The following is a 22,636-nucleotide window of genomic DNA, read 5'->3' on the forward strand; positions in this document are numbered from 1 at the left end:
TTATTGGTGAGTCAGCCGCGCCCGCCGCGCGGCGCGGCACGGCGACGGACGGGCGGGCGGGCGGGCGGGGCCTGGCGGCCCGCGCGCCCTGGCGGAGCTCGGCGGGCGGTGGGCGGGGCCGCGGCTCGTACGGCGGAGAGCGACTCGCCCCCTCCCCCAGGTCAGTGCTGGCGCGCGGCGGGAACCGCCTCGCCCCTCCCGCGGCGGCGGCGGCGGCGGGCGGAGGGGGAGGGGCGGCGGGGCGGCTGCCCTTGAGGGCTTCCCGCCGCCGGTCGGAGCTGCGACGGGACCTTCTGCTGAGGGAGGGGGGGCTGTGTAGCACCCCCCCCGCCCCGGTGAGGGGGCAGGACGGCGGCACGGACGCCGGGGCGGCCTCTCCTGCCCTTCCCGCTGGCTCTGACCCTGACGCGAGTGGGGGGGGGAGCCCGCGCCTCCCTCCCCTTCCCCCCGAGGCAGGGCCGTAGGCCGTGAGGGGAGGCGGTTTCAGGGGTGAGGAAGAGCCCTGCCCGCGGGAGGGAGGGGGGCGATTCCCTGCCCCGTCCCTTTCTCCGCCCCTGGACTGCCCCTGCCGCGGCCGGGGCAGGAAGGCGGCCGGGGCAGGAAGGCGGCCGGGCCGCTCCCCCCACACCACCACCACCCCCCCGTACTCGGGCACTGCCGCCGGCGGCCGCTCCGCCGGGCGCACCCCGGGTGTGGCGCAGCCGCGGCGGAGGCCGAGCGTTACGGAACGGGGGCGGGGGGCCGGACCCCCCCCCCCCCCCCGCGCGGTGACGCTGGGCCGGGCGGTGGCGCCTCCCCGCGCGCCCGCTAGGGGCGCCCGTCAGCCGCGCGCCGCCGTCGGGCGGGGGCCCGAGCGCCTCGGCTGCCGCCTCGGGCGGGGGCGGAGCTGGCCTCGTTCTTCCTGCGGAGGCGGGGCGCCTTCTCCGCCCGATTGGCCCCCCGTCGGCCCGTTTCCCGCCCTCCCCGGCAGGGAGCCAATGGGAGGGCGGCCGCTCCCCGCGCATACCTGAGGGGGCGCTCCCGGGGGGAGGGCTGCCGCCGCCGCCATTGTTTCCCTCAGGGGAAGGGAGGGCAGGGCGCCCCGCCGCCGCCGGGCGGGGGCTGGGCAGGAGCGGAGTGTGCCGGCAGTGAGGCGCAGGAGAGTAGCGCCCTGCTGGTGGGGCCCCCAGCACCCGGGGGGGGGCGGAGTGGGCCCGGCTTACTCGTACGTCTTGCTGGCTCTGCCGCAGTAAGCTTGGACTGCCGGCCGGAAAGGCAACGGGCGTGAATAAAGCGTGTCTTGTATTAAAGAGGCATTGGAAAATAAAGGGTCGATTTGTTTCTGCTGCTCGGAGATGGCGCCCGCTGTCTTGCTGTGGTAGCTCGTTGTCCCGCTGCTTTCTGGGATCGCTCTGTTCCATGCTTCCTGCCTAGGTGCCCCTGCTGCGGCAAACCTGGCGTTAAGGCTCCACCATGGAATTTAGTCTCTAGGATCATTGCTTCCTTATAACTTGCTGCAAGCCCGTACGATTGAAAAATCACCCCTGGGATTACCATGATTTGAGGCAAGGTTTTGCTGGCTAGGAAAGTGCGGATCTGCCTGGCCTTTGTGAGCCTCTTTCTGCCGGTTACCCCACGCTTCTGGAGACTTCTCCCCTTGCCCTGGCTCTGTACTACCTTGGGTTGCAGTTGCTGAGTTTTTCAGCTCTCTTGATTATCCAGAGGTAACGGGCCTTTAAAAAGGTAAACGTACCTTGCCCTGGGCAGAGTCTTCTGGGTCACTTTTTAAATACAAGACAAGTTTAAAATGAAAATAATAATTAGTTTATTCTAAGAAGTATGCAAATAACAGGCTTACAAATTGGGCAAAAAGCTGCAAGTGAAGGGCACATAAAATTATGCCTAATATCAATTACTTATTGTGTGATAGCCTAAAGGTGTTTAATGTTGTCTTTTTTTTTTTTCTGTAGTATTGCGTGCTTCTTTCACCAGAATTAGTGTGCTCCCCTTATGTTAAGTTATGTCAGGGTGAGGTTTGTTTTATTTCAAGTTGTGTGTGCATTGTGCTAGCATCTAGGTATCCTTGTCAGGATGGAGGGCTTGTTCCAGTTGGCACGCGATTTGTTCCCACGAGAAAATGCTTATTTGAACTATTACCTTAAATGTATGGGTGGTATTGAAGATCCTTCTTTACACAGTTTTTGAAAAATAGTCTGAAATTGGCAGTTTTTTCAAACTATACAACTTAATGACTTTTTTTTTCTTGTTAATAACTTGCTGAAGATAGATTTTGTGTCATGAGGGAAATGTTCTTGCTTAATAAAAGCAGATGGGGGCAGGGACTTGACGCTGCAATTTTTCAGCAAGTGAAACACACCCACTGAGGTATTCAGTCTACTGCCTGTCAATACTTTTAAAGCTTATTTGATTAGCTCATACAACGTAGCATGAATATAATGAGCTTGCTCTTAGTCTGGAATAACAGAACAAGGACAGTATCGTGTTTCCATCAGCACAGGTAGATCTGCAAGCAGGCCTTGTGGTCCCTCTTGCACCAGTATGTACTAGCAGGATCAAGACTGTAACCTGACTGACTCGGCTCTCGCTCTAGTCAAGACAGATGAACGGAGCTGGATCCGTGCTTGGCTGTTTGCAATACAGCAGTTTCAGCTGATGCTGATCAGTGTGTGTATTCCATAGGTGACATTCCCATACAACCCCATAGTAATCTAATTGTTGTTTTTGTTATGTGTAAAATAATGCTTCACAGAGTCTGATATCCTCTTCAAGGTGCGTGTGCTGGATCATGAGTAATTTCATCCGTGGGGTTACTGAGAGTGCAGACTGCTACACAGAATGAGCAACAGAGGGAAAAGATGCCTGCTTACATATTGACATAGCAACCAATTCTACTTTTTCACCATGTGTTGCAAGCACACAGCTCAATAATGTGTTTTGATCTTAATTAGAGTATTTCCATAGTGTTGAAAAAAAGCTGTTTAATCCCACCAGTGTTTATGTGCTTAAAAGTACTAACACATGCAAAACGAGTATGGGTCACCTTTTAGATAAGGGGAAAATCATATTCTTTCTTTCCAAAGGGTTGATGGATGATTTTGTTTGTTTTAAATACAGTTCTGAGGGAAGCAATGAGACTGAAACTTCTGCACCTTCAGATTAGGTCTTTCCATGCTTTAACAACGATCTGCCAGTGCCAAAGCTTCGATAAAACTGGACGTCTACTATCAAAGCTGGATAATGAAGTTGACAGAACAGCTCACAGAACAGCAAAGTCTTGGAATTTGTACGTTCTGAAAACTGCTTCCTCTTTTTTGACAAGTCGATGCGTGCAAGTCAAGAATTGGCAGTTGCTCCAAGGAAATATATCGGCTTTGGGAAAAAATGTTTACCATCAGAGTGGGGAGGTTTTTTTTCCATTCTGGAAATGTTTTGGTGTGGCGACAACGGAAAACTACAAGCTCAATACAGAGCATATTAAAAAGCTTAGGAACATCTCATCAAGGTTTTACTCAGTTGTATCAGCTGGTAAAATTATTCCAAAACAGAGTAACCAGCCAGTTAAGAGGCCACTGAAGGCACCAAGGACCAAGCAGCCATCCAGAACTAACCAGCCACTACTGTCAGACATGGAGGTAAAGTAGAAAATTTACAGTCTGTATAACATTAAGGGAACTTCACCAGTTTAATTTAGATTCAGATTTGGGTTTAGATAAACATTTTAATGAAATTAACATGGTTTTTTTCATGAGGAGGATTTCATTATTTATCCTAGTGTGGCCACAAAGAGGTTGGAGCTCTGCAAACCAAACAAGCTTGATAGAAACTAGTTTGTCTGGTATTTTGAAGATAAAATAGAGACTTACTAGCAATGTGTGAACAGAAGTGGAGGTACGATAAGTGGAAAGACAAAATCCATTATTAACAACTTTAACCAGTGCTCTCAAATCACATTTAATGTTGAGAAACAAAGTCTAGCTTTTAGAATAATTTAAATTTCCCTAGGTATCCTTGCTTGTCCAGTTCTACCCAGTTTTAAGGCTTCACTCAAGCAGAAATCAAGGTGAAAGTAAATAATATAAAGTTTATATTCAGATTAAGTTTCAGATGGGAAACAGAGGTACAGATGTAGCCTGTGTTACTTGAGGAAGATTATTCCTTGTGTAGAAATAGCACGTTGACCTCCAGACTCCTAGGTCTATAGGGTAATTGCAGCAACAAACTGTTTTGGATAAAATGAGATATGATTAAGTGAAACAGTGCATACTTGTGGCTGTTTCTCCTTGAGATAGTTCTTTGCAAGCCTTAGTACTAGCCAAGGCAGACCTTAAGCATACTTGAATATAAGATCTCCAACGAAGATTCTGATGTCAGAAGTGTTACTCTTCAAGCTACAACCAGAGTTCCAGGGTATTGTTAATAAAGTAGTATTATTGATGAGACTGAAACAAGTATTGTGCTTTCAGAAATAGCTTCCACATTGCCTTCACATATGTCTATTACATGATCTAATGAACATAAGCACAGAAACTAAAGTTTTAATGCTTGCCTTCTTGTCACTAAGCTTCTGTTTAATATTTTGTATGATGAGCAGGAGTATGCTTTAATGTAACATAAAGGCTCCATTACAGACAGTTTAGTTCCCACTTGTATTTTCCTGTTGCTTTGAAAAAAGAAAGTGAAGAATATTAGTCCTGAAATACCATGTAATGTTTCAAGCTTGCTATTCATGCTATGACAATACATTCAGAGGTTGCTTCTTTTTGTTGTTGGGTGAATTGAAGTGACACTTTTTTTAGATTCTTGAGGCTTTTAGATGGCAGCACAGAACGCAAACAGTTTCTTTGTTTGACATGTTCATATATGTGTATGCAAGTAATAGGCGCTGCTATTTTTACTTTCTTCCATTGTGAAGAAATGGAGAAAATACTCCTGATACACTGAAATAATAATATACTGTCTGAGGAAGCTTCCACGTGGCCAAATGCTGTGCCAGAAATCACACAAACTCAGACCTAACAGAAACATCTTCTATTTTTGAATAAACCCCGTAAGGTTTTGTCAGATATATAGCCCCATCTACAGGGGTCTGGACAGGCTGCCATCTTGTCTGCAGGCTGACAGTATTTTGCAATAACCTTTTTTTTTACCTGTTTGTGTATTTCCTTATAGATATGTAGTATAGAGAAATAACTTAAAGATGTGGCCGATTTCTGCAAGATGACTAATAGAAGTAGCGCAAATGGAGAATCCTCGAGGTTTTTTTCAGCATGCCATTGGTTTTCTCTAAATCCTGGTGTCCTGAAAAAGCTGCTCTTGCCTGCACCCTGTGGAGGCAACCAAGACCCTTCTGGTAACGCAGGCCTTATTGCCAGGGCAGTTACCTGGGGGCAGGCCGCTGCGTCCTCTCCTGCCTGGTCTGCCCCTTGAGGCAGTAGCTCTAGGTCCACTCCTAAGTTTCTCAGTTAGATGAACCCCGAGGATCTCTGGTGTTTTCTGTCTGGGAGGGCCTGGCAGTTGGCACCTTTCTTTTGCAGAACAGTCCGTGTATGAGGTCCTTCCCACCCCTCCCCTGCACTGGTCTTCATGTGTTGTTTACAGGCAAAGTGCTGAGCAGCAGCAGTGATAAATGGTTGTAAGACCAGTTTTTCAGGATAGATGGAGGAGTTACTTGAAAGCAGTTAACTGGTTTAGTCAGTCCATCAGTGAGTAGTACCCCTAGTCAGTTTAGTTAACCTCCTAAGGTCTGACTGCATGAAAAGCCTTTGAGCTAATTTTTAATGCTATAGCCATATAGTATAGAAAAAGCTTGAAATTGAAGTAAAGATGTAGTATTTACTGCACGTAAGATAAAGACTGATTCCTATGGTGACGTGAGGATTTAAGTTCATCCTACAGGTTTTCTTTCTTAAAAATTTTTGTATGCTTGAAGTGGAAGGGGTGGGCTAAGGAGAATTATGGTTCTGTGAGCCTGTACAGTTGTTGGGGGCGTGATGACATGGAAAATGAGTTGTTGAGGTACTTAGGATGGCTACTTCTAAGGTTAGCTGTTGTGGTACTCTGAATAGAATCCCAATGAAGCCCTGGCTGTAGGCAGAAAGGAGGAGGGTGGTGAGTAGCTGGAGTTTCTTTCTAGCACCAGTACAGATTTTGTATTCTGTTTTTTTTGAAGTTTGCAGGTGAAAGTGACATAGCAGAAAGCATGGCATAAAGGTTGATCGGCCAGTTAACGTGTCTGCTTTAGGATTAGCTGAATCGGTCATTAGAGTATAGATGTTTTGGCTATATCTCCACCATCTATCATGGGAGCTTAGACATCTAGAGTGCCTGTGGACACATGTATTTTGGGTGTCTTAATCTCAGATTACACCCAATCCAAATGTTTCCTATCAAACAAGATTTTAGTAAAAATTTAAGTGAAACAGTACATTGTAAAAAAAAACCAAACAAACTAGTGCATATCCAAAATGCTATTTCAGGCATGTAGTCTTAGCAGAAAACTTCTGGCTCTAACTAAATGTAAAGTCTTTATGTTGAAACTAAAATTGCAGCAGTAAGACAGAAAGTCTGTCCTGTAGTGCATCTGCCTTGAAATGAACAATAGCACAAGTAATAAACTATGGGAAGCATAGAGCAGGGTAGAGATTTTCAGATTATGTACTAGCTGGAAGAAAAGAGTTTGTTCCCTTAACTCTTGACACAAGGGTTTCATGGCAGAGCATGTGTACTTGTAATAACCAGAGCTTTCTGGAAAAAATCTGAAATAAATAATTTGCATTGGCAGTTTAGAGATTGAGAATGGATTTATACAGATGAAATCGTAATAATGCAACTTTGCAAAGGTACTGCAGCAAGGAAATTGAAAACGCAGTTCTGTTCCACTGTTAACTCAGCCTCGTAGCACAGTTGTGGAAATATGCCTACAAAATTGCACACCGAATATTGTCATTACTTTTAAAGTTTATTTTCTGTTAGTGATCACTGAAGATGATGTGTAAGCATAGCTTTGGGAGTGATAACAGAATGTTAACATTAAAAAAGAAAAGAAGTTTTAAATGTGTGATTGTGATTCTGATGACTGGTAACAGGCCCCCCAAGGAGTACAACACCTTTTTAAGCCTTGCTGTTTGATAGCGTATGAGTGCTGCAAGAATATAATTTGGATTTTAAGTTGAAGTATAGTGTGGGTATAAATGCTTGCAGATAAGTACAGTTCTTTTGTTCATTTGTTGTTGGTTACATCCCCATTTGTATTAGTTACAAAAAGCTGGGAAGTGACTGATCCGTAATGAGACACATTGCTTTCTGGATATCTTCTGCTACATTGTACTGAAAAACATTATCACGGGACACATATGGTATCAGAACAAAGAAATCCACTTAAAATGAGTAGTAGAATTTGTAAATCAGTTTACTGTGACTTGTTTGATTCATCAAGAAAATCTTTACAGAGATGATTTTCTGATTTCTTTGCCACACATGAGTCAGTCTCATTGCAATTCAGTATTATTTTTCCAGTTATTTGTTTGAATATGGCATTTTAGTTATTCCAGATTGTGGAATATTGAGACAAACTCTGGCTGTTTTACACTGTTCAACTGTCGTGTCAGTTGAGACCATGTTGTTAGTGCAAGATTCAGCTCAGGGGGACACTGTAGATCTGCAGCACCTACAACAGGCCCAGAAGATCTGCAACTTTCTGTGCTGCGGTGTTGCAGTGGCTCATACCCTGGGAGTTACCTGGGCAGTGAGCTTTGTGCATGGAAGAACATGATGTTTGCAGTTAGAGCTTCTGTTTGATAAGCAGGCTGGGATAGTTGAACTCCATTTACCTTTAAAATATGGATGTTAAAGCTGATACTGGGGGTGTCCTGCTTTTGATTTCAGCGGTCAGCCAAGTATGTCATAAGCTGTAGGATGGGAGAGCAGTAGCAAGTGTGGTTCTACTGTTAAAGCATCTGATTGGCATTCAGGGAAGAAGGGTTCGCTTTGTGGCTCTATCACAGTTTTTTGGTGCGACTTACTCATGTCACCTGGTTTGATATCAGTCTGTGATTTGCTTTCCCATTTAACAGAGAGCAGGTAATCTCGTTAGTATTTGTACACCAGGTGGACAGCATGGCAATGATATCGTAGAAAAGAGTGAATAAATGTCACTCTCATGATAAATCTGAGGCAAACAGTTGTCTTACGAACATCTTGCTTCAGCCTTACCCTAACTCAAATCTTTATTCCTTTGGCACAGAATCTGATGCAGTGCACAGCCTTTGCAACAGCAGATGAATATCATCTTGGTAATCTGTGTCATGACCTGACTTCACATGGATATGTTGAAATAACAAGTTTGCCTAGAGGTAGATTTTTGAAACGTATTAAAAGCAATGTTATACTTTGGGAAATGAAATATGGGTGAGGTATATAATTTTTATAACTTTATGTATTCTTGTTCTGGTTAATACCCTGGAATATATCATACTGCCTATAAAAAATATTGCTTTGCTTTAAAATACCACGTGCCTAAAAAAGCCACAACTAAACCTTTCAGAATAGCAATATAACCAGCACTTGCTGTTACCCTATGGTAATTTTCCCAAAATTACAATTACACTACAAGTATTGAAAAATTAGATGCATGCAGGAAAAGTAAATTTGAAAATTTTCTGATACAAAGAATTTCTATAGGAATTTGCTAACTGAAAAAATTCTGAAAGTTTTCTTTATTTTAATTAATCTTTCAGTAATGTGATACCGTAATGCTTCAGCTGTCAAAACAATTTTGTAATTTGGAGTATTGCATCTTCCCAAACCCACATTTCTATTAATGTAGATCACTGAGGGTTGGAGAGGAAGGCATGCAAGAGAGTATCTTGCTGACTAAGTGAAATGAAAAAGATACACACATAAATGCCTAGTTCTAGTAAAGAGAATGCAGCTGATACTTTTTTTCATTGGGCCAAATATATCCTAGCAATTGTTGAATGCTTCACTTAGCTAGGCTTCAGCAAAGTAATTGCTTCTGGTTTCCATACAGTTATCTCTGAAGACTTGGGAAAGTATGGCTTGGAAATAGCTGCAGTATACTACAAGAGAAAAACCAATGGAGCTTTTTGTAGCTTAAGGAACCTTATGCCCTAGAACAGCTGTGATTTTCATATGTTGGCAGTAGAATGCTTTTTTTTTTTTTTTCTTTGAATGAACAGATTATATGAAGCTAAGAGAATGACAAATAGTGTTTCTGAGCATTTCAGTAGAGGTTATCAAATATCTGGCTGCCTCTCAAACACTTAGTAATCCAAGCGCAATAGTACTCCAGTGGGTCTCTTTCAAACACGAGATTTACTATGATTGTCTTGCTCAGAAAGATGAACATGGAAGGACAAGGTGCTGTAGAGTATAGGCTTCATGTTCTTTTGTAGTTTCTTTGTATTAAAACCAACACTGGTTTCACAGCTTTAGGATAGAAACTTTGTACAAACAATCTCCAACACAACTGAATTTTCGTAAGGCAAATGTTGCTGGTGCTGGTGTTTTACCCTGGGAGTGTGGGTTTTCCCAGTTCTTTCATTTCTTCATGGTGTGTTTTTGACTCCTCACAATAAATACACTATTTATCAAAAGTTTAGAGGAAGTAATGGTGAAAGGATGTTGGATTGTGCCACTAGATCTGATGCCTTCTGGTGGTTGGCTTGTATATGTAGCAGTGGTTGGTTACCAACTCAAAACATCGACTCTTGGAAAATCAAAAAATATTAGCACATAGAAATCTAAATCAGCAATTATTGTGTGGATTCGTTGCTTTGTAGTGTTCTTCTTAAGCACTATTCTTGGTTTTGACCTCTTTAAAAACATTTTAGAGGCAGATCCTGTACCTCCGCTTACAATGGACCAGATTCTCTTCAATTGTGTATGTTTTGGCTGGAGTGGATAAAGATAAGGGTGATATTTGAAAAGGCAAATGAGAAAATGCAAACAAATGTTTCTTCCGTGGTGAACTCAAACTTCACACTTAAAACTTGCTCTAGTGATTCAGCAAATCATGTGTTTCTGAACTGGAATAGCAAGTGAAAGAGAAGTCTTTAAAGAGTTCATACAGATTCGTGTGGTCTCAATTTGGGTATTAGCAAAAGTATATCCGATTCATCTCTCTCTGCTGCCTTAGTCTACCTGGCCTCTATGGCTTGAGCAGTAAAGCAGAGAGTGGAATTTGTACACAGGCTGAAACTGATGCCTTGTCACTTGACTTGTGATCTTTTTGCACCACCACAGGGTTGAACTTTTTAAGGCTTAAGTGTTAGGCCCTGCAAATTCCTCTTCGTAGAGTCTCACTTTATAGTAGAAGTAGGGGGTTTTGCTGATCTAGCTCCACTAGTTCTGCAACAAAATGAGTCATGCTGGAAAGTAACCTTTTTTTTGTTAAAACCACATCAGGACTTCTAAAACTTTATCTATATTAGCAAGTAGTAGTACAGTGGAGCAGACCCATAGGGGAAAAAAGCAAAACGCTGTTCTGAGAACCCAGCATTCCCATTTTGTAAGTTTTGGGGCATTCTACTTACACTGGCTCAAGTCTGGTCCGTTGTAACAAATGCCCGTTAGTGGTTGGAGTACCACAGGTGCATTCTTGGAGCTCCTCTTTGACTTTAATTTAATGCAAAAAAAAAAAAAAAGGCAGTTTGTGTACTCTGACACTGTTCTGCAGTGCACATCAGAAGCATGGTAGATGAGGGTGGCTGGCAGATTTGTTTCAAAAGCATGATTCTGATCCAAAAGGAAGATGCAGGTGTACCCTTTCCTTTCTTGGGGGTATGCTCTTTCAAGTTTCTGACTGTCAAAGCAGTCAGTGCAATTTGAGTGCAGATTAGTCCCTTACTATATAGAAAAGAGAAAGATATTCTGGGCAAGCATATTTAAATGGTAATTTCTCTGCAGTTGTGGGCAGCCTCAGTCACTTTACGTGTCCATGTCTATAATCTGTTCCTGGTTATTTACTATGCCCTGCATCAGTTTTCCCTTAAGTCTTTTGTTCTTCAAAACTGTTACATTTCATTAACTAAAGATTCCAGTGAAGTTCAGCATAGCAGCGGAGTCTCTCTAGAGCGTGATGTTTCAGAGCAGCAGTGTAGTTTGATACTGTAGTTGTTTCCTGACAAGCATTTCCATCAGAAAAATAAAATATGGGACTGGCTGATGTGTTAGCATGTAACTTAAACTGGAATTATATGCTTATAGCTATCATGTATAGAAGTTTGACTAATTCTTCAACTTTTTTCATTTATTTCAAACTAGATGCTGCAAATGTTTTAGTGATTGGTACTGAGAAATCTGCAAAAGAAGATGACCCTGGCATGATTTTTTTCTTCAGGTAAGCTATAAATCATGCCCAAAACATTATTGTATTAATAGCAATGGCGTGACAGAAGTAGTGCAGCTTCCTAGATCGTTGCATCGTATTATGTCATGAAACTCAAGGAATAACTGTTCAATCAGAATCATTTAAAAAAAAAATCAGAATTATTTAAATGGTTAAAAAATAACTTACCTTATCATGTTTTTCGACTAAAGTACGGCTAAAAAGCAACTATTATGTAGGTTTTGTGAAGATAGTATTAAGTTTCTTGATTCACAATGACAAAAATTGTCACTGTACAATTTGAGTATTGTGTTGAAATACATTTAAACAGTATAATTACACTTAAGTTTTTCCTTGAATTCACAGGGAAGGGGCTGTTGTGTTTTGGAATGTGGAAGAGAAAAGTGTAAGTAAAGCAAAACTGTTTGTTAAGACTTCATAAGCAGATGTTTTGTCAGTCCCACAAAGCTCAGCGTGCTTGGGCATTGTTTGGGAGCTTGGACCTTTCCATGAAGGAAAAGGACTGATCTTCTAATGAGTGCAGGTGCTTGCCTCCTGCTGCCCTGAAGTGTGTGGATTGCTGATAGATCCCCTTTGAAACTTGACTTTCTGCACAAAATGAGCAAATATATGTGTAGCATACAAAGTGGAGAACATTTTCTGCTTAAAGCCAGAAATCTGAAACCTTAATCTAGTGAGATTGACAAAAAGAAAATTCTTTCAGCTCTATGTCCTGAAGTAGATTAGAAAAATCAACCTGTGAATGGTTGTTTGAAAGGCACTAATGTAACAGAAAATGTGTTAGAAGAAAAGGATCATTCTATTCTAAGTTAAAACTATTCAAAACTTATGTTTGGATAACTTTGAAAGAGACAAAATTTGTAAGCAACTTTTTAGTATTGTTTTGTGTTTCTACCAGTTAGCAATTTTCCTGAAGGAAGATTTTTATTAGCTGGTATAATTGTTAAAATACGTTGATATTGGAATGACATGCCCCTTATGATAATTTGGTGCTCTTTGCTGACCAAGAGGGGTATGCCACAGGCATATCTATTTTTATGAATAAATTTATAGTTCTTTAAATTTTTTAATATAATATATTGGGTTTTATTACTGTAGTTAAATAAAACTCTATTCTAGATACAAAGAGGAAAGTATCGATCTTACCTGTAGGCAGAGTATGTGAAATTAAATGGTGTATTAAATAGATGAGTCTGAGATGCACAGAAGTTCACAGGAGGATTTTCAAGGTAAATGAAAACACAGAGCAGTTGTTTCCAGATATGAACAATTTCTGGATTCAAGTTCACTTTTTCTGTTTCAGACCTGAAATGTTCCTGATTTCCTGTCTGGTTTGGGGGGGTTCAGTATATCAGCCGGCCTACAAAAAGATACTAGTTCTCCCTTCCAACCTTGCCTGTAGCACACTTAGGATGCTATGGCTGTAACTACGCTACTGATTCACAGGTATTACTGAAGACTAGCTGACGTAACTCCTGTTGATTTTTATGAGTTGGGCATCACTACCCACTGTGAAAAATCTGGTTTTGTTGTACATGCTTAAGTACCTTTGAAAAATTGATACCACGTTTTTCTTGTCAGTACTAGTAACTTTAGTTGGTCCCTTGCTAGCTTTATGTATAAAACAAGAGGAAGACTGCCTCTTTCTGCTTATTGAAATCATAGTAAAAGTTTTAACTTCCAAACAACTTGCTCAAATAGACGAGGTATTTTTATGCACATGTTTAATGAACTGAAACAAACAAACAAAAACCAAACTGGTCTGTAGAACAGAAACTGAAAGTAATTCAGTAAAACAGAATGTAGGGAATCACTGTGAATGGACAAAATTGCTTTTTAAAAGTACTCCAGAATGACTATTAGGAGAAGAAAAACTATTTAAAACTAATGTACACTTAAGAAGTAATAACTACAGACTGATCATGAATAGAAATTTAAAATGTTAAATACCATTTTCAAGTACCTGGGTAGGGAGGTCATGCAACAGCTTCGCCACCAAAAATAGCAAGGGCAAAAAGCAAAACTAGCTTTGAGGTGGAGTCTCATCTGTTTTTTTAAAAGGAAATTGTGTGACGTGATTGCCTGTAATGGCAAGAGTTTGCATTTAGTGAATCCAGAACACCTCATTAAATGTACTGTGTCAGAGGTAGTCCCTTCCATAAAATTAGACGGGGCTTAGAAGAAACTCACATCAGTCAGTGGAAGCCTTTGTATTACTCTGACTACATAAAAGAAAGCTGCCACTGAAATACAATTTCTCATTATCCAGACCAATGGAAGAACTTTGGAAGTATGCACATTACAAGACCTATGAATTTCACAGAATCGGCTATGGTCTGTAAAGCTTTGTTAAATCTTGCTCTGTACTGGCCCTGGGAAGCCTGAGCTGGTTGTAGTTCTGGAAGGGACTGTTAGTCTATTAACAGCATAATTATTACTGTATTACTAATGACTTCACAAAGCCAGCTAGAGCACTTGGATGCAAGTGAACTCTTGAAGTCTGGCATGCTACATTATGGACTGGCTATTACCTCTGGCATTGTTTTAGCAGCGTTTGCCTTGCTGTACTGTCCCTGGACACAGCATACCTGGTTGGCCGAGCTGACTGGCCTAACAGCAGACAATTCCTTGCTTAAAAAATGAAAATAATTTTTCATACCCTTTTTTACCACAAGACTTGGAATATATGGCAAGTACTAGTCATGCTAATACTAAATTCAGGATTATGAAACAAGCAGTTGTAGCTGTAGGGTTGGGGACTTTTTAGTGAAAAATGTTATCATGTCTTACATAGATACTTTCACCAAAATTCTTGAAAGCAATGAAGAAAGCTAGCACTGCAAAGAAAATCCCTCTTGCAGGTGATCCAACAGATTTTTTTATTTACTAGCATACAGTTTTGCACTAAAAGGTTAACTGTTATTTTGAAGAGAGTGTTTTAAGTATGTGGAAGATTTACCTCTTTAAAGAATTTAGGCATCAAAAGTGTATTGGTTTTTTTTTTATTGGCTGTTGTGTAGCTAAATGCCTTTTAAAAACCTGTAGGTGAGTGGGTTTTTTAGTTCAGAATTTGTTCTAATTGCAGAATGATTTTTATGAGGGGAGCCTTGTAGCACGTAGGATCCCTCATCCTTGTTCCTTTCTAAGGCAGATGTCAGAGGAGAAAGTTTTGTAAGAGAAAAGGGCTCTTTCTTCCTGCATCAGGTTTTAGTGTGCTTGAGAACAAAATGACAATGAGATTACTTCTGCAAGTAAAATTGTACATTTAACTGTTTACAGGGTTGAATATGGGCAGCTGAAACCATTTTTACAGATTTCTGTGGTGATAAAGGATTTCTGTAATATAACCCAACCTCTGGTAGCCAAAACAAAACTATTGATTTTAGCAGCAAATTAGTAATTTTGGCAGAAACAGCCACCTGATGTACTTATCCTAAAGATTCATTCCCACACTCAGACATTGGCCAAAATCTTGTACAGCACATTGTTTAATACTGAATACATCCGCATTGTCTTTACTGCTGCTGTGGTTAATCCTTACCCTGTTTTATATATGCAGACATTAAGTGACATTTTAGTCTTCACAGATTCCGTGCAGTTGTTTATAGCCATAAATTCTTCCACACAGCTACAGATAGCTTCAGAAGTAAACTGTGTTAATAATCACTTCATTACTTAGCACACCTGTTCATTGTTTCTTAAATAACTTCAGCATGAAAGTTGCATTCATCAACCTATTATATGCGAGGTCTTTGTAGAGTGATAGTATACTGCATGGTAAGTGTTCTGTGTGTGCAATTGTCTTTTTCTTAGATGAAGAATGTCATGCGAGTGTTAGAACAGCATGAAATTCAGCCATATGAAGTTGCACTAGTCCATTGGGAGAATGAAGAGATGAACTATAGAATAGGAGAGTAAGTATCTTCAGGCACTCTTTATATAAAAGCTAATAGATACCTAAAACAAATGCAAGCGAAAGCAACTAGTAAAAATATACTTGTCCTTACTCTTTTTTCAAATGAGTAAAATAAAGGAGAAAACAGTAAATCGAAATTGACAAATTTTGCTGTATTGCTAAACTTGCAAGTAAGGGCCTTTGTGACTTTGTTATGCAGTAGATTTTGTAAATTATGAAGGTCCATGCCCACACAACTGACTATGTTCTTCAGCAATCCCAAACAGAAACCATTATGATCTTTACGGAAGTATTTCTCCAAGTAAATGATTATATAAATTATCTATAGTTTTCCAGCAGCACCAAAAACCAACTCCTAGACAGGACAGTGTAACACTAGGAGCTGAGCAAATGAGGTTGAGCTTATTTAAGGTAACCTGGTAAGAGGACAGGTTTTCCTTTTTGTTTTTTTTTCCTAGCCATTTGAAAACTGCATGTACTATCCAGTTGTGTAATTTGTGATTCCAGACATATTCCATTGTGTTTATGCGAGTTTCATAACGAGATTGACACGATAAATTGAACGACTCTCATGCCCCCTTTTCTTTGCTCCTGGCCCCCTGTGCAACAGAGGGTTCAGGGAAAGTAACATCATAGCAGGGAGGGAGAGCTGTTGATAAAAGAAGAAAAGAAAAACAGGAATGGATAATACACGAGATAGTGAGCAGGAGAGAGGCCAGCATCCTGCTTACTCTGAACTATCTATGTGTATATAGTAATGCTGTAGTTACCATCATTTCTTGCTGCAGTTTCATTTAAACCTAGAAAATTTGGTCATAATATTAGTCTTAGACTGAGGAACTAATTTTCAGTGATTTGTTTTGGTTATTGTCAGGTTGGACATGAGTAAAATGCAAGGACAGGGATGATGTCCATATAGATACGGTATACTTTATATAAATAACCTTTGCTGGTGGCGTAGTCAATGAAGATGCTTCAATCCTGTTTTAACAGAGGTCAGTCAAAGCTTCATAAAGGAGAAATCTTGTTAAATTCTGAGCTGGATAGTGATGAAGTTGTTCTGCAGAAATTTGCCTTTTCAAATGCCCTTTGTCTTTCTGGTAAGTTAATATTGTTGGTAATTTCAGCCTATGCTACAGATTTTGTGAAATGTCATTATAAGTGGGACCTGTACAGTGACAGGTTGGAGAAGACTCGGTGTCTGGTTTAGGCAAACTGTGTAGAGATTGATTGTGCTTCAGTGGGTAGATTCGTTTTCAAAGCTTTTACCTTGTTTTCTGTGAATTTGAATTACCTCCTTCAATGTAAATCATCCCAAAGATTATCAAAGCACATTAAGAAACATACTTTGCAAAAGATAGATACACATTCTACTGAGCATCCTGTTCCCCACCCTTGAGAACTATTCTAGGATAGCAAGAAGTGTAGAGTCCAGTAGTAGAAACCTGTCAGTAATTTTAGGTAATTCATCCTGACATCATTTCCTCTAACAAAAAAAGCTAGATGCCAGCTAAAGAAGTAATGTAGAGCAGTGATTCCCAGCTGGGAAGGTGTACCAGTATCAAAGGTGCAGACCAGAGTCACAGAGAATGTTTTCCAGGCTTATTAGCCATGGCAGGAGACAGCAGGAGGCACTGGGAAGAAGTCAGGCTCAGCAGTGGTGCTGCTGCTTGAGGAAATACACCTCTCTGCTGCTTCAGACCTCGAATGAGGTAGGAAGTGGGAGTAGAAACTAGCAGCAGTAAGGCTGTCCTCAGAAAGACCTTTAAAGGCCGCCTGGTCTGTCTACCCCTACTGCTTTTAGGGTAAATTACAGGATTCCTGTAGTATTTGGGGAATTGCACCTTCAAACAGAAGAGACATCAAGAAACAGAATGCATGTTTTTGAAGTGATATACCATTTGATGAAGGAGTACAGCATAACTAAATGGCTCTTGACTGTTAAAGGAAGAACTATTGAGGAAAAAAAGCCTTTCATTCCCTGTAGTTTTCCTATTCATAAAGCCACTGCATGGAAGCGTAGTGCCACATATAATAGAGCAAGCGATTTATTCCCAGGACATAATTGGTACCAATTTATGTTAGTGGGAGACATCCACATCATAAAGGAAAACAGTTCAATAATGTTTAATAAAAATGAAGGATGCAAGTATAGTCCAAGTCAAATTTATGACACAGCAGAAACCACCCTCTGTCAAATAATCGGTAATAGCTGAAATGCCTATTGGCTTTTTTTCAGGGGCTAAATTAAATGTCATTTAAGTCACTGACTTGGATTAGGCCTCTCTATTCAAAAGATGAGTGTGAAGGATGCTCGGCATTGGATTTACTGTCAGCGTCCTGCCTAGATGATACTATCAGTTACTACCATGAAAGAGTTCATTTTGACAATTACATCTTCCCTGATTAATTCTTTGGAGTGAATAGGGTTAATTTTTGATCTGTTGTTATTTCATTCTTGTCGGGGAATCTGCAGACTAAAGAACAAAGGCATGACTTTTGTCATCTTCCTGTAGAAACATCTTTCCAGGCTCAAGCTGAGGCACAGTAGAGTTTGTGTTGCCATTGCCTGTGCTGAACAGCTTCCATAGAAGAGAAGTTATATCTTCAGTGAACAGTATATTCACCTAAAAACAAAATGGGAGATTGCTTAAGTTTGAATTTAGCTTAAACAAGTACAGGTGGTGTCTCTGTGCAAGCTAACTCTCCATGGTTTGAGTGTGCTGCATCAAATACTGGACAAACGGAGAATGAGAGTTCTGCAGGATGCTAGAAATGCAGTGGAGACTCTTGAGCAGCACCACATGAAGTCAGCCTGACTCCAGCACGGCTCGTTATCTCCAGCCTCCTTGGAAGGTAGCTCGCAAAGGCTTCATACATACAGCAGAGCACTCACACAACTTCTGAGCTGAAGCAAAAACTCTCCTGGATCTGAACTGATCATTTGGAGAAGAGAGCTGCGCTCAAGGTGGCTCTGCATGCAGAGTTGTGTCAGTGCCCAACCCAGATTTGTCTGTAGGTGTATGAACATTGATGGTATAATACAAACGGTAACTTGCTGCAAATAATGTTTGTATGTATCAACATGTCTTGAAGCAGCATGTTGGCAGATTTAAAGTTACGATTACTAGAAAGCATATATACGTCTCACAGTGTCCTGCTCTGTCGCCTCTGTGTTGCAGTAAAGCTGGCTATTTGGGAATCATTATTGGATAACTTCGTGGAATCTATCCAGTCAATTCCTGAGGTGAGGTCTTGTTTGTACCTCTCTCCTCCTTTTCTCCTGTGCTTTGTAAAAGATCAAGCCAGATACAGCTGAGGATATGGAAAAAGCAATTGAATGCTTAACACGTTTGATGGTAAAGCCATCAACGTAGAGAAGCTCAGAATACCCGCAAAGCGGTGGGACAAGAAATCATCGGTCTTTAAAGGGTTGGGAGTGGGGTTCTGCCTTGGAATGTTTCTCATGTTGTGCCACTGTCACCTGCACTGTTGAATGTGTACATGTAACAGGACAAGCGGCATTTAAAAACCTGCCACAGTGTGTGGTAGCTTGGGTCTGAAAGTAATGTGCTTTAACATGAAGAGTTTGGGTGAGTTACTTAAACCGCAGTTTTTCGTGAGACTTAATTAAAGTACAAAGCGCCTATGATGTAACACAAAAATGAAATTCCTAGGGTTCAAAAAAGAAAACATAATTTTTAGTATTGTTTTATGAAGGAAATAAATGGTAATACATTGTTTGTTGTAAGCAAAAAGTCTATAAAAAGGCTAAGTAGTAGCAAGGTAAAAGAATGCTGTCATGACTTAAAAATAACAATAGTAGGAAGAAAAAACAAATGATCTCTTGTTCAGGAAATCATCCATAGAAAATGCTCCAGGATTTTGTACAGATACTGATGTCATACTCAGTGATTTATTGAAAAAAATCTGGATGAAGAGTTGCATGGTGATATTCTTACAAAGCTAGATAAGCAAAGCACTAAGCAAACAAAACTCAAATGTTAATAAGTATGATATGTATTCAGATTTTCACTCATATACATACTTCAGGCTGTAAAACTCCAGACTTCTTAACTACTAGTACATTCTACTTGATCAAGCGGTGAACAACTTGTTACTTTGCAGATACTGAAGTCACGAAGGAAGGTAAAACTGTCTCATGCAGATGTAATGCAGAAAATTGGAGAACTCTTCGCGTTAAGGTAACTTTTTTGGTTACACCCAAGACATTGTGTTACACAGAACTTAAAAATTAAGTTCTGCACGATACAAAGACCAGAATACACACGAAACACAGTGGGGTGGGGTGGGGGAATTCCTTCAACCTTCTTTTGGCTGGAGACTGCGTGTGCTGTTTATGTTAGAGGACCCGCTGGCTCACCACTCGCTACAGCATCTCAACTATAGACAGACATTAAGCAGCATATTGTAAATGCCCAAATTCCACACCCTTTTCCCTCCCTGGGTCCAGCAACGCAGGTCTCATAACCAGTAATTATAGTAGATACTAGACTGTGCAGAGGACGCCAGGAAGAAGGACAGGGGTAGGTAGAACTGTTAACTACGGCCTAGAGTTAGTAGAACTTTTCTGTAAGTTCTGTTCTTCCCCTGACTTACTCAGAAACCACTGCTACATTGTAAGAATTTAATGGGTTTTTTTCCCCTCTGAAGTGAGATTTGGCCATTGAGAATACAGAGCATTACACACTTTTTTACAAAAAAACCTCAAAATCAGTGAAGAAAGAGGTAAATTAAAAAAGCAATTCCTATTTGAAACATTGGATTTTATATCCCTACTTGAAGGACTGTTCAGTAATGAACAATGATGTTCTAAGTGTCCAAAGATTTATATGAGCAGTAGGTGGAGGGCAGGAGATTTTAGCTCTTAGCCTTTATAATGTTGAGGCAATAGCCTGGTTCAGCAAGGTGTGCTGTGCTCACATACCCACCATGTCAGTGTCAGTACCAGTCACACTTAAGAGTTCTGAGATATAAACAAGCTGTTAAGGAGCTCCTCAGTAACTTTAATCCACGTACCACTTCAGTGAGCTGCTAGCATAGTCAAGGACTTCTCTGCAGATATCAAAAGTTAAGGTGACAAGTTGAGGAGGCAATGTTGCCATAAGGCAAAAGTCATTTATGCTCAAAACTGTTCCACAGTACAGTATTCTCAGAAAAGTTTCAGATGTGACCGATTTTAAACAATCACTTGTATTTTTACTATGAAAGGAGATTCTTTTCATATTTTACTTAAAATTACAGGAAAATTTTCCTGTTTCTTTTAAATGCTATGTAAATATTTGCTCCTGTATTCACCAAAAGAAAGTTTGACTACTGTAGTACCCATTCTTTTTAGGCACCGTATAAATCTGAGTTCAGACCTGCTAATAACACCTGACTTCTACTGGGATAGAGAAAAACTGGAAGAGCTTTATGACAAGACTTGTCAGTTTCTTAACATTAATCGCAGAGTTAAGGTATGTGTCTTACTGTTAGAATTTTCCACACTCAGATCAGCTGTCTGTCTTTGGCTCAGCAGGGTTACAGACTGCTCCATGAATGTCTTGTTTTAATTGTAGAAACTGATTAAAGAATAATAGAATCCTATACGATATCCCCTCTTCCATGTGTTCGTAACGCACTCACATGTTTTACCCAGTTTAGGTTAACAACCCTGCCTCAAATCAATGGATTGTGTATTTCCTGAGCCACTAAATTAGGTGTTACATGGTTGTAAGAGGAGGATGTTTAATTCTTGTTCTGAAATGTGTGCAAGAAGACAAGTTAAAAACTGAGATGTGAAGCAGTCTTCTTACTGACATGACCAGTCAGGCCAGTTCATTGAAGGGGGACATAATGCTTGCTGCTGAACCAGAATGAGGAGCACAAAAACTACCTCTTCTGGTGGTTCAGCAACCTTCAATATTTAGTTACTTTTGAGGCATTCCAGTAAGCTGTAAATTCTTTTTCTTGTGCCTGTTTTCACAAGTAGATAGCACCCGGAAGCAGTTTAATACCTGTAGATGCATTATCTAAATTTCAATTATTTTTGTGAACCTATTGAAAAAACAGACTTATTTTATATTGAAACTTCTGTCACTTGTTCATGTTGCCTTACAGGACTTTCTGTTCTTTCGCAGACAAGTGTTAACACCTCTCTAGTTCTGTTCAGTGAACTCTTCTGTGGATTGTGTTCCTTTATTTAGTGATCTTGTTCCACTTTACGGAATCCAGATTTGCCATATATTTGGAATCTCTTGCAGGTAATGAATGAAAAGCTTCAGCACTGCATGGAGCTGACAGACCTAATGCGAAATCACCTGAATGAAAAGCATGCTCTACGCCTCGAGTGGATGATAGTAATACTCATCACCATAGAGGTTGGTGGGGTTTTTTTCCACTGTCACACTGAAAATGTAATAAAAAGTTCAATTTATATATATCATAATTTGAGAATCAAGATTATTTTATTAATGTACTGTACAAGTGGATTAGTCTTCAGTTCTTTGCAAGTAACTTGTGAATTGCAGCCACAGTTATTTTTCAGATTACTCGTTTACAGTGTAAGCTGTTTTAAGGATCATTAAATCAAATAAAAATTCCTATCAACATGTTTGCTATTCCACAGGTTCTGTTTGAACTTGCAAGGGTAGTTTTCTGATGACAGAAGAAACTCAGGAAGAAGAAAACTGACAAAACCATAAAGACCACATGGCCTGGAAAATTCCTGTCTACTTTATGCTTCTGGAAAATAGTGGAATTGTGTCTCTTGATAAATATGTACATCTTCTACTCAAATTAAAAAAAAAAATCTGTCTCTGAACATTATTCCCAACTGCTGTACTAGTGATGTTAGAGAAGTCTTAATCTATGGATGTGGTAGTGTAAAGCTGAGATCCTAATGACACATTTGCAGGGGAAGTTTTCTAGTGAGAGGCCTGGATGCATGCAGAGATTTAGCTTGTTCTTCTTAATAAGCAAGGACAGAAGGCTGGATCCTTTCTGTGCTGACTGTATGTATTTGGTGAAGGACTCTGCTGCCTTGTCGCCCTCACAGTTAAAAAGACACTGAGTACTTAGCTACTTCATGCATTTCTGACTGATTATGAAATTTTCCTCAGCTCCTTCTTGGATAGCTGCAACACTGTCCCAAGCTTGGAAACAGCACTACTATGTGTTCTTCTCAAGTTACCTGGCATGATTTTAATATACCCGGCAGGTATATTTGATGTTATGTTCTACCCCATCACAAAAGGGTATTTACATACTTGTACAGGAATACATTTATTTAGAAGGTGTTTATATGAAAGGGGAACTAGTTGAACTTTATCTGAGGTTACAGGAAGCTG

General features: G+C 40.6%; 1 protein-coding gene across 1 annotated transcript; it reads left to right on the forward strand.

The window, feature by feature from the left end:
• Positions 1-19: 19 nt before the first annotated feature.
• Positions 20-22,115, forward strand: RMND1 (required for meiotic nuclear division 1 homolog). Its single transcript, XM_075035978.1, has 12 exons — positions 20-160; positions 3,115-3,632; positions 8,243-8,351; positions 11,284-11,359; positions 11,714-11,753; positions 15,182-15,282; positions 16,278-16,384; positions 18,467-18,531; positions 19,413-19,489; positions 20,644-20,764; positions 21,551-21,667; positions 21,916-22,115. The coding sequence occupies exons 2-12, from the start codon at positions 3,129-3,131 to the stop codon at positions 21,946-21,948; spliced, it is 1,350 nt and encodes a 449-aa protein (XP_074892079.1). The 5' UTR covers positions 20-160; positions 3,115-3,128; the 3' UTR covers positions 21,949-22,115.
• Positions 22,116-22,636: the final 521 nt, after the last annotated feature.

The sequence above is a fragment of the Buteo buteo genome, chromosome 9 (assembly GCF_964188355.1).
Source record: "Buteo buteo chromosome 9, bButBut1.hap1.1, whole genome shotgun sequence".
NCBI lineage: Eukaryota > Metazoa > Chordata > Aves > Accipitriformes > Accipitridae > Buteo > Buteo buteo.

Bases quoted from the DNA above. Each gene is read 5' to 3' on its own strand.
- RMND1 (XM_075035978.1), top strand. From the start codon at position 3,129: ATGAGACTGAAACTTCTGCACCTTCAGATTAGGTCTTTCCATGCTTTA. The intron at 11,360-11,713 runs GTAAGCTATAAA...TTGAATTCACAG, and splicing joins GGCATGATTTTTTTCTTCAG to GGAAGGGGCTGTTGTGTTTT. The intron at 11,754-15,181 runs GTAAGTAAAGCA...TCTTTTTCTTAG, and splicing joins GGAATGTGGAAGAGAAAAGT to ATGAAGAATGTCATGCGAGT.